This window comes from Epinephelus fuscoguttatus, linkage group LG9 (assembly GCF_011397635.1).
Source record: "Epinephelus fuscoguttatus linkage group LG9, E.fuscoguttatus.final_Chr_v1".
In the NCBI taxonomy this organism is placed as follows: Eukaryota; Metazoa; Chordata; class Actinopteri; order Perciformes; family Serranidae; genus Epinephelus; species Epinephelus fuscoguttatus.
In genome coordinates, this window is record NC_064760.1 from 5,526,274 (window position 1) to 5,542,305 (window position 16,032).

Genomic DNA, 16,032 nt, shown 5'->3' on the forward strand with positions numbered 1-16,032 from the left:
TATCCTGCCAAAAGGTGGCTTTGCAGTGACGTATTGTGATGGGACGGGTGTGGTGGTTTGCCTGAACTCTTTTCAGCTGGATAGTAACGGCTGTTATTAAAGAGGGTGGGGTTTAATGGTTGTAAAAACAAAAGTATAGGGAGTGTAAACCCTAACATTTATATTACACAGAGCAACATGCCCTTACACAGGTTTAACTGTCAGTGACTGAATGCAGCTCTGTGTTTATGAAACACTTCTGACAATCAAACTAATTCATATTTGTACAGTTCATAGTCCTGGTGCTTTTAGGCTGATAATGGGGCTATTAATACTCTGTTGCAAACAAATTAAAATAAATTCTAAACATAAGTTCAATAAAGCAAACAGTAGCTGGATTTCGTTGACCCACAGAATCAAAATATACCACAACTGTTCAGTCACAAATACCTGGATACACAAAACAGTTTTTTTTATCGTCATCCATATTTTATTTACTAAAAATACTATGATGTATATTGAAGCACATATTAAAACACATGTTCAGCACATGTAAGAAATATCTTTGGACAGTAGAGAACAAAAAAACTCTGTACTGATATATTTTGCAGATGTTTTAATATATGTAAAGATAACAAAGTATAATAATTTAATTTACAGGATATCTCAAACTCGGATGCTCCAACCAGCAAACAGATTTTCGTTGATTTTAAAACAAATAATAAGTAAAATACAATTGACTTTAACTTCAGAATTCAGTTTAGAATCAGGATAAAAGCTACTGTAACCCCAAAACCCCAAGTCAGCAGCTTCTGTGCATAGTTACATCTTTGGTTTAAAAACAAAAACAACAACAAAACTAATGTTAGCTACAAAAGGCAATAGCGGTCTTATTCATATTTCACATAGCAGTATCACATGTTACTACCTAAATAAACAAAATAATGAATGTGCACTTTGTAACTGTTTTTCTAAGTGCTATATACTGTAAATAATGTCACTGTGTAGTCTAATGCGGCAAGTTTTGTTACAGAATCAACTAAAGCTACAAACAACATAAAAATATTCACTAAGTTTATCACCAACACATATCACTCTCTCTTTGTGTTTCTGTGTGAAAGGCAAGGCAGGTTAATTTCTGCAGCGTCTGTCAACAGCAAGGCACACCTGTCGACACACCAGTTGAAAATAAAGAACAGAACAAAACAAAAAGACGTGTTCGTCTACTGGCAATAGGAAAGGAGACTATCATATATTTTTAGAGGGTTTTCCCGCATTCAAAACACCCAAGTATATGTGTTAATTTTGGTGAAAAAAGGTGGGAGACGGTGTCTTTGAATGAAAAAAGGAAAATGATGCTCACAGTGAATTACAGATGTTATGATTGTGAAGTTTCTTATTTTACTACAGGTACTAACTACCTTGGCTCCATTTCTAAGGAAGCCTAGTTAACATGCTGAAACAGTAATTAAAAAAGAGTTGTCTGTGGCAGTTATGTAGCGTCTGTCAACAACAAGGCAGTTCAAGTGTTTCACTTAAGACATGAATATAAAGCAATTTGAACTGAAAGAAAAATCACATTTTCTTTTTTCAAACATACAGTCTTTGCTCTCTGAATTAAGTCCACATATTAATCACTTATTTATTTGTATTATATTTATTCTATTATAATAACATTTGTTCTCATGAAAAGCTTAAGTGTGAACTGTGTAATAAATCTAGACTGCCCTCGACTCAGCTGACCTGATTCAATCCCCTGTAACAAGTCCTTGAGTAGAACAATTCCCACAAGCTTAAGAGTACCTGATGTATTTTTGGGTCTGCGCTGCCGATCTGACCTTCAACACTGCTCCTTCCAAAACCTAATGCTCCCTCCAGCAAAGGCAAATGCTATTTAAAACAAGAACATCCAGTCTGTTTGGCTGTAATCTTTGGGACGTTGTTTAAAGGTGCCCTGTGGAGTTTGTTTATAGTCAGTGTTGCTTAACAAGATGCATTGTGTGCATCCTTCAGGTGAAACAAATTAGAGCTTTGATTGGGCCCAAAAAATTTGGCCCGAACCTACATGAACCTGCGCAGTTGTTGTCCAAGCCCGACTCAAGTCCGACCCGCAGCCAGATTTCAACTGTCATAATTTTTTTTTTTTTTTTTAAAAAAACAAGCTTACTGGTAAGTTAACTTGAGCCTTTTCAGTGAGGTAACAGACATTTGTGACCTAGGATGCATTCGTAAATAGCCACTATGAGGACAAGAGCGCACTTGGAGCTGGACACAGGAAATGTCAAACCATCCCAGACCAGTAACGTAGACAAAAAGGACGAGGCTGTTACTATTGAGATGAATGAACCCGTCCAGCTGATCTTTGCCCTCAACTACCTGAACTTCTTTACAAAGGTGACACCACTGTCCAAGACCGTCACCCTCAGCAAGTCCGCTGATATACCACTCATGATGGAGTACAGCTGATATGGGACATGTCAAATACTACCTGACACATAAGACTGATGAAGAGGCTTCCTAAGTTGTTTAAAATGGGCAAAAAGACTATGCAAGAGACACAAAAGTGTTATTCAGAGCACCAGCAGCAGAGGCTCCGGGCGATTTGTTGGAGGAGATGCCAAGCACACTGAAACTTAAGCCTTTGTTAATCCTTACAGTAACAGTGAAATTACATGTACCCAATCAGATTTAAGCCTGACAAAATTTTGAGAAGTTACTGCCCAAACCAGTCAGATCTGGGCCAGTCGGGTTTGTGCATAGAATCAAAGCCTGATAACTGTGAATTAACTTCCTTCCCCATAAACCACTTACAAAGGTGGTGTTTGGAACATTTTATATTGTACACAAGTTAGCAGTCTTGTTCTTCTCCTTCCTTTTACTGGCACATTACCACTGCCTGAAGATCAGTAGAATGGTTTGAAGCCAATGAATATTGAGTCATCTACGCACATGTGCACATGACAAACAAATCTGGGACCAAGTCAAAACCTTAACAGCACTGCCAGAGGTCAAAAACTCCACAGGGCACCCTTAACTAAGTGCACAATCACATCATCGCGTAGCCACTCTTGAGCATTCCTGCATGACCTAAAAGAAATAAATGGACCTCAGTAATTAAATTATAACAATTTATAATAATTTATTTCACAGTAAACTGGCTTGCAGTTTGATGAGCCAATCTCTTACACACAAAGAAATGAGCTGTTTTGAGGTTTGACCAGCACAGTTCAACATTAAGTTCAACAAAACAAACTCAGTGAGGGGTGTAAATCTCACGTGGCATTCACTGCACACAACTGTTTTTTTTTTTTTTCTTAAACTTAAACTTTGCCCCCATTCAGCACACAGCTGACAACAGAGTATTTACCAAGCTACAGTAGCGGTCAGTAACGTTTTCACCCTCAGCAAACATGGATTGTAGACAAACGTAAAGTCTTACATCAAAGTGACATATTCAGTAAGCGTATAAAAGCCACCAGAGCTGAGAAGGTTTGTTCCAAAATGAGACCCTCCAGTTCTAAAACATGACCTTTGTTGTTATGAATAACTGAGAAAACTTAAAAAAATATATATACGGTAACAAGATTGCGAGTCATAAAGAAACTGCGCTCTCAGGAAGAAAAAGAAATCCTTAAGTTGCATCAGTAAAAAGTGACTGGCATTCATATGTCAAAGGACCTGATACAAAAACATTCAGAGTATATACACATGCGTACAATGTAGGCACGTTATAGGTCTCACTTAAGGCACTGCAGTTTGAATGCATGAATGATGCAACATGCAGAGTTCAAAGAAATTTTAATGATGTTTGTCTGCTCGAGTCAAGCCTTCTCTCCCATTCATTTAACCGTCAGTGTTCATTTACTGCTTTATGGCTTTGTACACATGACCAAGTCCTTCCAAAAACAAAAACCCAAAACAAAACAAATACACCTCCCTTGATTATCATCAGTTTCTGAGAAAACTGCATGATGGACTACCATTAGTTATAGTACATCCATGTTCAGGCACAGTTGGGCCATTTCTTACAAAATAAATATTTTAAGGATAGACAATGAGGTTTAATGTAATTTCCATTTAAGCCAAAGACCTTTAAAATGATTATTTGTGAATCCACAAACTGCTGAATTTCATACTTCATCTACGTTTCAGTCCTCCCCTTAGAAACAGCATTTCTTAATGACAAACCTTTTCTCTTTTTTTGCACATACCCAGCCTACAACCATCAATTTCTGCCCCACAGAATCACAGGTAGAAGTCCCACAGTTTATTTCAGGATGCATTTATGAGGAAGGGCTCATGACTAAATTATATATAATTTTAGTTAACTATGGTTCTTGCTGAGAAATATAATAAAAGTTTACAGCAACTCTCTATGACTCAATTGCGGGGACACTCACAGTGGAATTAAAAACTGTGACACCTGATTATTAGAAATGTACTGCGTAGGGGGGAAACTCCTATTGCACCTCTACATTAAATGTAAATTTTCAATTTAAGGGTCACAAATTCAAATTGACTTAGGATGCAACCCTAAAGTCTCCCTAAAGTGGGAAAGGTTACAATCTGAATCCATTCCTGGGACACATGACTCTGCAGCAGGGTTTACGATAGCCAGCATATGTGCTGGCTTTCTGCTGGTATCACGTGTAGATCCGGCAGATGAATATATCACCGGCCAAAATGTCTGGTGGGAAATATGCCAAATAAAATAATAAATTCATTAATAGCATATTTAATGGCCATCGTTGTGTGACCTATAAGATATGTTGCCAAGGCAACTTAAATATAAACTTCTGGGATAGTAATAACCGGCGCATCTTTTTATGCCTGTCTGCCTCTTCAGAGCTTACACTTTATCAACAACAGTCTTCCTCTTCTGCTTGGCAGAATTCGGTGACAGCATCACAGATAATGTTCTCCAGGATGACCTTCAACACACTGTGGGTCTCCTCATAGAACAGACTGGAGATATTTATTTTATTTATTTATTTATTTATTTTATATACTTTATTAATCCCCCTGAGAGGTAATTCAGTTTTTTCACTCTTGCTGTCAGAGTGTTGGGGCTGCCTTGGTCAGGTGCCCTGAGTGGTTGGGGGGAGTTCAGTGCCTTGCTCAAGGGCACCTCGGCAGTGCCCAGGAGGTGAACTGGCACCTCTCCAGCTACACTCCATATTTTGATCCGGACGGGGACTCGAACAGGCGACCCTCCGGTTCCCAACCCAAGTCTCTATAGACTGAGCTACTGCCGCCCCAGATACACTTGATTTATGGTGACACTTGGCGCACTGCATCCTTTTCCTCCATTGCCTCCGCCTCTAAACCTGTGATCAGCCAGTCTGTTATAGGCTGTTATATGTCTGGTAGTATGGCATGAACCCTGCTCTGTACTAGTCATGGGTATTTATCAGCTCCAGCTCTGATAGGCAGTAATGAAAACAGCACCCGGGTGGACGTGCTAATTTTCACCCGAGCAGTATGCAATGACGCGCCACCACAAATTCCATCTGTCTCCGTCCAAGCAGTGCTTGAACATCGTTTCAAATTAGTCAGGACCGAGTTTGAGGAAAGACTGAATAAGTAACAGATATTAATAAAGAAGTAAATAATTTCACTGGCCTATATGCTGCTTTCTACTGTTAACTAACCGTTTTGCAACACGTTCATCACGTCCTGTGTGTCATGTTTGGTGTCGAGCGTGACACACCAGTTTGTACTTTGGTTCCATTTCTATGAGGAAGACCTGGAAATGGTTTTTAGCATTTAACATGCTGAAACAGTATTAAAGAATTTTTTGCAGCGTTTAAGTAGAAAAAATGTTGGATACTTGCACTTCAGTCATCACTGTAGCATTACAAGGCACACAGGTAACAATGGACTTCTCTTGTGCATTATGTGAAATGTACAACTGCATATATGTAAACAGATATTTGGATGGATGAATCTTTTTAGCATCTGCTGTCATAATCTCCGTTCGGAACCGAGAGGCTTTGGACGTAGTGGACGGCATCTGCGATGGTGAAGAATATGATTTTGTTCTCTCCTTCATCACATCCTTTTTTGTCAGGGTAGTATCCCCCTCTTTCCAGTGCGTCCAGTGCTGAGGTATTACACTGGGCCAGGACCACCTTGATCCCAAGTTCTTCATAATCTTTGCGGACTTCTTTGAGAGCATTCACTCCAGCTGTATCTAAAAACATGATGGCGCTGCAGTCTATCACCACACTGCGTAAGCTACAGGAAGATTTCTTGTCGAGCATCAAGGTTGTTGTTGCACCAGCTTCAATGTTATCCTCTTTACTTGTATCCACTGACTTCATATTTGGGAGTCCTACAGCCTCTCCCTGCTGTTTGTTCTTCTTCTTGAGCTTCATAAGCCGTGTTTTCTCCTTCAGAGGGTCGAGCCCTACACCCCTATAGAGAGATTTTTTGAACAAGCTCTGGTTGGCATAATAGATTGGAGCCTCGTATTTAAAAACAGCCACTCCGGGATGTCTCTGAAGGCCACGGTAAGATGACAGGTCCTCATAATGCTCCCTGGTTGGAGCCCGGCCAAGCTCCAGCACCTTGGCCTGCTGCGTTCGGCCCAGGACGCAGAGGGCTGATACCAAAACCCCAACGAGCAGACCTAGCTCTGTGTTGACCAGCGCAGAGGTTGCCATGGTGATCAGCCAGATGGAGGTATCAACACGGTTGACACGCCACATGCTTGGAATGTCTCCGAACTTACGTAAAGCTCCACGAAGGTTAACCAGGATGATGACTGCTAATACACATCTGAGCAAGAGAGGGAAGCAAGAAAACAGGGCAAAGATTAGGAGCTTCACTCAGTGGAAAACACTAATGCTACATTTCCACTGCATGGTACACAATTTACTGTTTTTGGTTTTACAGCAAACACCGTGGATAGTACCTGGTACTTTTTTGTTAACACCTTGGTTGAGGTTCCAATCAAGCTGAGCCAGTACTAGAAGGGGAAGTTAAAACACTGTAGACCACTGATTGGTCGGTGAGAATAATCACTAGAATCGTTATTTGACACAGGACCTCCTGCACAAACAGGCAGTTGCGTGTAAAACAATTTAGTTGGTGTCGCGTTGAAGATGACACCGCAATTTCTTGTGATGGGGATAAGCTGAAAATCCCACCTACACTGTAGGGGTAATTTCTACAGTGGATAACCAAGTAGCGAAAAAGAACTGGTACCAAACATGAGTCGAGCTGAACTGAGCTGTACCATGCAGTGGACATGCAGCAATAGTCAGTGCCCTGAAGAGTGAAAGCTATAAAGGTGTTTGAAAAACCTTAAGATCCAAGTCCTCACTTCACATTTGCCGTAGGGAACTTAAAACCTAAAATTTACACACAGCTTTTGACGTCTGGTAGCCTCAGGCACAACCACTGAGGGGAAATGGTTGAGATATTCAGAGTACCAGACAGAATCAGCTCAAGAGACTGAAAAACTACATCGATAAAGGGAGAGTGGGGGATAATAAAAGAGATGGGGAACAAAGACAAACATGTTCAGGCCTCATTGAAGACATTCCATAAGATCAATGAAGCAGCGAATGTGTCAGGGTGTGTTTGTGCACGAGTGCGTACATAGGTAACATGTCAGAAGCAAATCAATACCAATCATCAGCTGCAATCACAGTCAACAGACTGAACAAGGCTCAAAGCACCTTCCATTGGATGAAGAGTCCTGTTTACTTCTCTACATGCAGTGAACTCTCTTCATTGGTCATATTTCTGCTCCTTGCTCTTATTTATTCCACATTATAATTTTGTAATATTATGCTGCTCAGTGGGAGCACATTTAAAAGTCTGTATCTGCACTGAAATTCTGTTACCTGAAGGTATTTAAACTAGCACTGCTTCTGCAGAGCGAGCAGAGTCAGCATTAACCCTGAACTATCGGTATTTGTCTACCCTTGAAACTTCTTTTCATGGTAAACAAGATAATGACCACAAGCAAATGTTTAAGTACTCCTATTAAACTAGAAAGAAACCCTTTCATCCTAAAACAAACTGGAACACTGGAATGTGAGGTTTTGTTTTTTTTTCTTTTTTGAAAAATGTATTGACCTGGGACAAAAATCGAACATCATGTGTTCCCTCAGCACCAAAATATGCACAGATGTCTCAGCTGCACGTGGCCAGTACTTTGTAATGATGATTCTCTGCAACGTGCACTTTACAGATTAGAGATAAATACTGTCTCTGGTGTGGAATCTTACCCTGGCCAGTACAAGCAGAGTGACTGTTGAATAGTGAAATTACAGGAATGAGACGAGCAGGCACAACTGCCTAGACCAGCTTTTGCAGAAGTAGGTACTATTTTTAGGAAAGGGTTACAGCTTGGAGTCAGAAGACAATCAGGGTTTTCTCAGTTACTCTTGACTTACTAAATGTGCATCTCCTGCACTCATGATTCTATCAATCCTATCTTGTGATTATATACCTCTTATTTCTTTCTTAATATGGGTTAGGGTTACCCTAACCCTTTTAACTAAAACATTTACAAGAGAAAATGTTAGAAATGTGAATTACTAGGGCTGCCCCCAACTAATAATTTTCCCAGTTGACCAATAGTTGTAATTTAGGGCCATCAGTCGCTAGTCACCCGCATGCTTACGATATTTATTTAATTATTAAATGATATATTTTGGTGGAATAGTATCAGTAACATTGTTAACACTGTGCTACATTACAGAGAAATACAAACCGTACTAATGAACCTTCATTAATAGGCCTATATTTTATCTCCAAGTGCACGTCACACACTGAGCGAGCCGCCTGTTAATGACGCTGTGGGCTAATGGGCATGTAGCTACTTCCATGTTTCAGATGATACGTCATGTTTGTAGTCGACCAATGAAGATGAGTTTACATATCACCTTGGGTTCGTCCTTCACCTTCTCAAAATGATCCCACACTTTGGATTTCCTGCCCGACATGTTATTAACTAGCCTGTGGAATAACCGCAGGTACCAGCCCTGGAAATTAACCTGACTCCTGTCTGACTGCTGAGCGTGGACACTTCCTGTGTCTGTCCTTTCACATTAAAGTCCCACATGGTCCAGTTGTATAGGTTTGGATTTATTTTGACAAGGCACAGCTTCTAATAAAGTTTCACGTTTGTTTTTTGTTTTTTTTCTGCGACTAAGCGACCAATGAAATTTTGCCGACTAACGAGCTTTCTGGTTGACTAACTTTTGGTTGAATATTAGTGGGCAGCCCCAGATAATATCAAGTTGCTGATTTTAGTTCATCAATCTGTTGATAAGAGCATGCAGGTCATCATTCCATCAGAATTCTCTATGCTTACTTTTGCAGGGAATAGAAGAGTGGCGCGATGACCAGCAGTACCAGCAGCAGGACGAGGGCGCTCACCAGCCCAGATACCTGAGTCTGGCACCCTGTGGACTCCTTCACGAGGGTCTTAGTCAGCGCAGCGCTGGTGGTGAAGCAGCGGAAGAACGATGGCAAGATGTTGCAGAAGCCAATGGCGTACATCTCCTGGTTGGCATCCACCGTGTAGCCGTGCTTCTTGGCGAACATCTCTGACAGTGAGACAGTGATGGCGAATCCCACGATGGCGATGGAGAAGGCGTCAACAGCTACGTTGGGGATCAGACTCCACATCGGCAGCTTGGGAGGGAGGAAACCCGTGGGGATGTCACCAGCTACGTCCGAACCGTAGTCGGTATTGAAGTGGCCAAAATGAGAAGCAAGTGTTGCAATAACCACCACGAAGAGCTCGAAGGGGATTGGAGCCTGGGTAAGGGAAAGAAAAGAGACAACACACAGTTGCTGGGTGGATTCAAAATTGAGAGCCATTTTTGTTATTGTAACAGTATTTCCACTAGTGGGCTAACAAATGAGTTTAGTCAGAGGGAGGCAGGGGAAGACACATATGTCAAAAGAGTTTATCCTGTGTATGGGCTCAGACTTAGCCTAATTTTCTTAGCATCACTTTTCGCTGCACTTTTTATGCCTAGCTATCATTTGTTAGCCTCAATTCCTTTCAACTTGACAACATAAACATTTTAAATCAGTCCCTTTGTATTTCTTGTAGGAATGTTTTCCAGAGGATGTAAATAACATCATCTGACAGGAAGTAAACATGGACCCAAGCTGTTGTCTAGCAGTGCAATTCCAGTGAAAAGATCTGTAGACAGAATAACAGTGTTTGTTTCCACTAACTTCTAGGTAGAACTAATGTGTTTTTATGGATCCCATCACAGTCATTGGCAGATTCTTACCACATCCTTAACCACGTCAAACATTTAACCCCAGACATATCTAACCTTCACAGAAACATATGTAACTTCAAAGATGTACTGAACATTTGACAAAAGTAATGGATTAACCCAACCACATGACCATATCCAACACGCCCCTGCTAACGTTGCCAAAAATAGACATTTCAAAAGCACAAAAAATTGGACCAGGTTGGTAAGTGCCTTCACTCTTAACTAGTTCTGCCTACAAATTAAATTACGGTTCCCCGGTCATGACACTGTACTAGAGGTTGATAGATATCCAATTTCTCGTAAAGTTAAAGAGTGCTAATTTCTGACAGTGTAAAAAAAGTGAAAGGTTGGATATTGGGCGATTAATCAGCTTTTTCCTGCTCCAAACCATTATTATTAGAGATGCATGGTATTGGATTTTTTGCCGATATCCGATAGGCTAATATTTACCAAGTAATTTGACTGGTACTGATATCGATATATCCATTTTTTCCCTACCTAATTTTAGTGTTCATCAAGTCTCGCCTGAAGTGGAATTATTATCATGTTATTCATGTATACTCTTATTGTGACAGCCCACTAGCAGATTGAGACATAATTTACGATGCTTTTAAATATATATGTAATATTCATTCATTGTGCAAAATAAGGAAAAACATATTGGCCGATACTGATGACGTGTCCATAGTATTGTGCATTCCTAATTGTTACTATATCAGCCTTTAAAAGCCCAGCATTGGTCGACCTCAAGCTGTGACCCAAGAACAAATGAAACAGGAACCTTTGATTATAGTCCTGGTCAGAGAGATTACCTTCAGCTTGGCTTTGAAGCGATCATTGAGCTCCTTGGTAGGTACCAGTATCAGTAAACACACTATACTGGTCACCAGGTCACAAATGTTGGTTTTTCCCAGGTTGGTGAGAATGCTGTACCAGGTCTTAAACAGAGTGAACCAGCCCTGAGGCCTGGGGATCTTGAGGCCCAGGAGGTATTTTAACTGGGACGTGAGGATGGTGAGGGAGGCTCCTGTAGCGAAGCCACTGAGAAGGGAGTCTGAGAGGTAGACTGAGACGAAGCCTACCTGGAAAAGGCCCATGAGCACCTGAGAGAAAGAGGTAAGCAGGAGTAAGCGGGCAGGTTCTGAACTACAGACAGGAAATTTACATCCAAGGAAATATTTGCAAAACGACACTTGAGATATTTTTGTCTTTAAAATGTTTCAGTGCTTTTAATGGATATCAGCCATGAAGAAGAAGAAGCATTTGTTTATATTAGTATATGATCATTCCTGTCTGTCCAAGGGTATAAAATCACCCCTGCTCCCTTACCTGGTAAACTCCAGCAGTAAAGGTAACTGTTGCTCCCACTGTGATTGCATAGCAGCTTCTGTCACATTCCACAGTGCCATTCCCCAGGCCGGCCAGCAGGAGGGCGCTACTGTTACTGCTGCTGCTGCTTTCTGTGAGGTATCCTGCCAAAGCTAACTCCCTGTCCACAACCTGACCCACAAGCAGGCAGAGCACCCCAAAGATCCCCACTGAGATGTGTCTGGAAGTGCCTAAGAGGGCATAGATGATGGAGGAGAAGAAAGAAGTATAGAGACCATATATGGGGTCCTGACTGGCTAATAAGGAGTAGGCTATAGACTGAGGGACCAATAGGACTCCAACAATCAGTCCTGACATGACATCACCCAGCAGCCATTCTCTGAGCTGGTAGCGTGGCAGCCATTTCAGAATCGGCACAAAGCCCAGTATTTTGGATTTAGCTTTCTTTGGTGTGCACACGCAGTGTTTCTTTAAACGATGTGACACAACAGTTTGCCAGCTTTTAGACTTTTCTTTCTCCACCCTTTCCAGAAGAAGAGGCTGCAGCTGGTCGCTCTCAGCTCCATCTTCTGCTGTTGTACAGCAGTCATTGCCATGACTCATGATCGAGCCCTTCTCTGTGGGGATTTGAAGAAAAAGAGTTCAGTTTAGTCAGCTATACAAACTTTATTTCAAGTAACAGCTGATTACAAGATGTAAGTTCAACAAAACAAATATTTATTCATACACAAACTCATCTGCTCCTACTCATATTTTAACATTTGCACTTCACCACAAAAACAAACATGTATGACACGTCAGAGGCAGTGTGGAGTGAGGTAAAGGGTGAGAACAAGTGCTATTAAATGTCAGGTCAGTGGGTGTGGGCCTGACTGTGTATGTCTGACATTTTACTGAGGGTGACATACAGTTCCTGCTCTTGATGTTTCATCAAGATATAGACATGACACTTCCCTTTACTCATACAATTCAGCTTACACTTTTAGTGACTCCAAAACAGAGAAATAACCCTCACTGTTAACACCGAGATCTACCAAACTGAAGACAAACTAAGCAGGAAGCTCAGAAAAATCACAAAACAACCCCTGTAATGTTACTCCCTCTTTACAGCCTTCAGCAAAATTGTCATTATGTCAACAGGTTTCAAGCTTTCTTTGCACAGTAAATTGATATTTTTTAACCCTTTGAAACCTGAGTGAACGGGCTTGATTTCAATGAGCAACTCAAGAAATGACCTGAAAATAAGCAAGATATTTTAAAAGTTACAAGAAGTAAATCTATTAACTAAGAATTTACCCGAAAATAAGCCAAAAGAAAAGAAAAAAAAAAAAAAAAAACAAGAAAATTGCTGAAAATAAGCAAAAATAATAAATAAAATAAAAAATTAACTCATGAAAAAAAATCTAAAAATTAAATTAAGTGCTACACATATTTATTTTCTGTAACAAAATTTAGAAATTAAGTAAAACAATTTGAATACTTGGGCGGCACGGTGGTGTGGTGGTTAGCACTCTCGCCTCACAGCAAGAGGGTTGCCGGTTCGATCCCGGGTGTGGGAGCCCCTCTGTGCGGAGTTTGCATGTTCTCCCCGTGTCAGCGTGGGTTCTCTCCGGGCACTCCGGCTTCCTCCCACAGTCCAAAGACATGCAGATTGGGGACTAGGTTAATTGATAACTCTAAATTGTCCGTAGGTGTGAATGGTTGTTTGTCTCTATGTGTCAGCCCTGCGATAGTCTGGCTCGCCCGATGTCAGCTGGGATAGGCTCCAGCCCCCCCGCGACCCTCAAGAGGATGAAGCGGTTAGAAGATGAATGAACGAATTTGAATACTTACTTTCTGTAACATAATTTTAAAAATTAAATAATTTTAAAATATAGTTAAACTTTAAAACACAGTTATAAATTAAATAACTTTAATATTATGTTGTATTTTATTTATTTAATTACTTTTTAAGATAATTTTTTAGGTCATGTTCTCGTCACTTTTTACTCATATCTTGCAATTTGCGTGACATTTCTTGCCATGCCCCTCATTTCCTTTTCTTACCCCCATGTTTTCTAAAGAAGTCAAACCAGTTTATTCAGGATTCAAAGTAACTCCTGTAACTAAGAAATTACCCCAAAATAATGCAAAAGAAAAGTAAAAAAAAAAAAACAAACAACCAAGAAAACTAAAATCAAAAATAAATACATAAATTAATTAATTAATAAAACTAAGAGAAAACACAAGAAAAGAAAATTACCTGGAAAAAAGGCTAAAAATAAAATGAACTAATAGGCTATGTATATTTCTTTTCTGTAACATAATTTTAAAAATTAAATAACTCAACATTTAATTTTATTGTTATTATATATTCTTTAAGATATTTTTTTAGGTTATTTTCTCATCACCTTCTACTTTTTTCTCGCCTTTTTTTCCAATCAAACCAATTTGTTCAGGATTCAGAGGTTTAAATGCTTGAACGCAGCACAAGAAAACTGATGATGATGCAGGTTTCAAAGGGTTAAGCTCACCTTTGTGGTATTTTGGTCCCCATTTCCTGAGCAAATACATCTAGTGAGCTGCATTAGGTCATTTTAGAGGATCAGAAATATAGTTTAGACTGTTAAGTCAGTTTTAGAACAGGAGTCGTTTGCTGCTGTTGAAACAACATTAAAATGACTGTATTTAAATTTTATTTATTTATTTATTTATTTGTGGAAAAAGTCCCACCTACGTGTTAAGACTCAACTGAAAACTGAAAGTGACTGATATGCTGGAGAAAGTTGGTTAAATAAAAGTCCAAAATTAAACTTGTGATCACTTTCTATACCTGGCAGATTTCCAAAACGTGCTGATTTAAATCCCCACAGCTCATAAAAGACATTTACACACACACACACACACTGAGTCTCATTTTAATGCCATCAACACTGTTTGACCGCAGACTTATAAGCATTCTCAAAATTACAAAGGTAATCGGATTACAGTGACGTTAGCTGGTTTTGGTCCTAATAGACGTCGTGTGTAGTGGTGTTAATGAGATTAGTGGAGCTGAATACAGGCTGTTTAAAATGCTGCCTGTTCATAAGGTTAACGGTAGCGATCTAACTGTATATTAGGGATAAAAATGTCCGACATTACTAAACGGTAACACACACTACAGCTCGTTATATCTCACATTTCAGATATAAACTCCTGCTGAATACACTCTGTAGTTACTCCCTAACCTGGCCAGCACAGTGTGACTCAGTGTAAATCAGTCCAGCAGCGCTGCTGAAGCAGAGATATGAATGAGCTCCTTTGTAAACAAGTTGTCAACGTGGACACGAGTTAAAAACTTGAGCCAGCGGAAGTTGATAAACGTCACAGTCTGCTCTGCCACGGGAAACAATAAACATTGCTGTTAATGTGTAAAGTTACTGACCTGAGCTCGAGCCAGCCGCGGTTTACCAAGTTAATTTTAGGTTATGTCCAGAGAGCCGAGAGTGAATCCGCCTCAAATTCATTTTACACTGGAGCACCGTGCGTGATGACGTCACACGGACCGTGTAGTACACGTCACGTGACCTGCTGAGACCAAGATGTTCTATGACGGCAGATGCATCACTTTGTGGCTAACTAAGACATCACTAATTAAATATATATATAGATATAGATATAGATATAGATAGATAGATAGATAGATAAAGGAAAATACTTTATGATAAAGGGAGTTACTCTGTGTGGTTATTGTATTAGAGAGCTCTTCCTATAATCAATATTCATTGAAACACAGGGGGCCATCTTTTTGTAACACCCTACCTCCAACACTATAGTCAACATTGACATTATTATTACTTTAAAAACATTTTAAATTGACTCTGTTTTGCAAAAACTAACACTTCACTGATTAATTTGTAATGCGGTAAAACTTGTAAATACAAACTTTTTTTGGTACATTTCTATCAGCTTTGTGCTGCTGCTTAGTCTTGAAACTTTGATCAATATGCAATCTTGTTTTTATATTTCTCTTTTTTATTGCTTTTTAATAGTGGAGGCATCTTCATAAGCTGTTTTTGGCTTCTGTAGTGTTTAAACTTTCTAAATTCTCAATGTATTTTCTATACACATGTACAGTGTGTGCAAATAAGGGACTCTTTATATTGTAATGTCCTGGAACAGTAGGAAAAAAACAACTACTCCCAGGAGGCAAACTGAGGCTATATGGTTATATTATAATTTTATTTTTCTAAACTTTATGCTGGTATTTGCTTTTGCTCACTCACCCACCTCTGTACATACTCCTATTTAATGCGCTTTTATGTGTGTGCTCGTGAGTTTGTGTGTGTGTGTGTGTGTGTGTGTGTCAGCGTGTGTCTGCCATTTGTGGAGATGTGTGTGGGTTTGTGTATGTATTGTTTATGTGTATATGCTATAGTACTTGTTTGGGGGAATCAGTTAACATGCTGGTGGCCAGAGGGCGGCTTAGTCATGCCTACATGAC

General features: G+C 39.9%; 2 protein-coding genes across 2 annotated transcripts in view; one reads left to right on the forward strand and one right to left on the reverse strand.

The window, feature by feature from the left end:
• Nucleotides 1–447: 447 nt before the first annotated feature.
• On the reverse strand, nucleotides 448–15,067 carry slc26a2 (solute carrier family 26 member 2). Its single transcript, XM_049586433.1, has 5 exons — nucleotides 14,974–15,067; nucleotides 11,568–12,184; nucleotides 11,051–11,341; nucleotides 9,311–9,759; nucleotides 448–6,759 (listed from the first exon to the last, which is right to left on the reverse strand). The coding sequence occupies exons 2-5, from the start codon at nucleotides 12,168–12,170 to the stop codon at nucleotides 5,931–5,933; spliced, it is 2,172 nt and encodes a 723-aa protein (XP_049442390.1). The 5' UTR covers nucleotides 12,171–12,184; nucleotides 14,974–15,067; the 3' UTR covers nucleotides 448–5,930.
• Nucleotides 11,253–16,032, forward strand: part of pde6a (phosphodiesterase 6A, cGMP-specific, rod, alpha) — a 60,450-nt gene continuing 55,670 nt past the window's right edge. The window contains exon 1 of the mRNA XM_049586427.1: nucleotides 11,253–11,354. The gene's annotated coding sequence lies outside the window, so the exon portion shown is untranslated. The remainder of the gene's footprint in view (nucleotides 11,355–16,032) is intronic.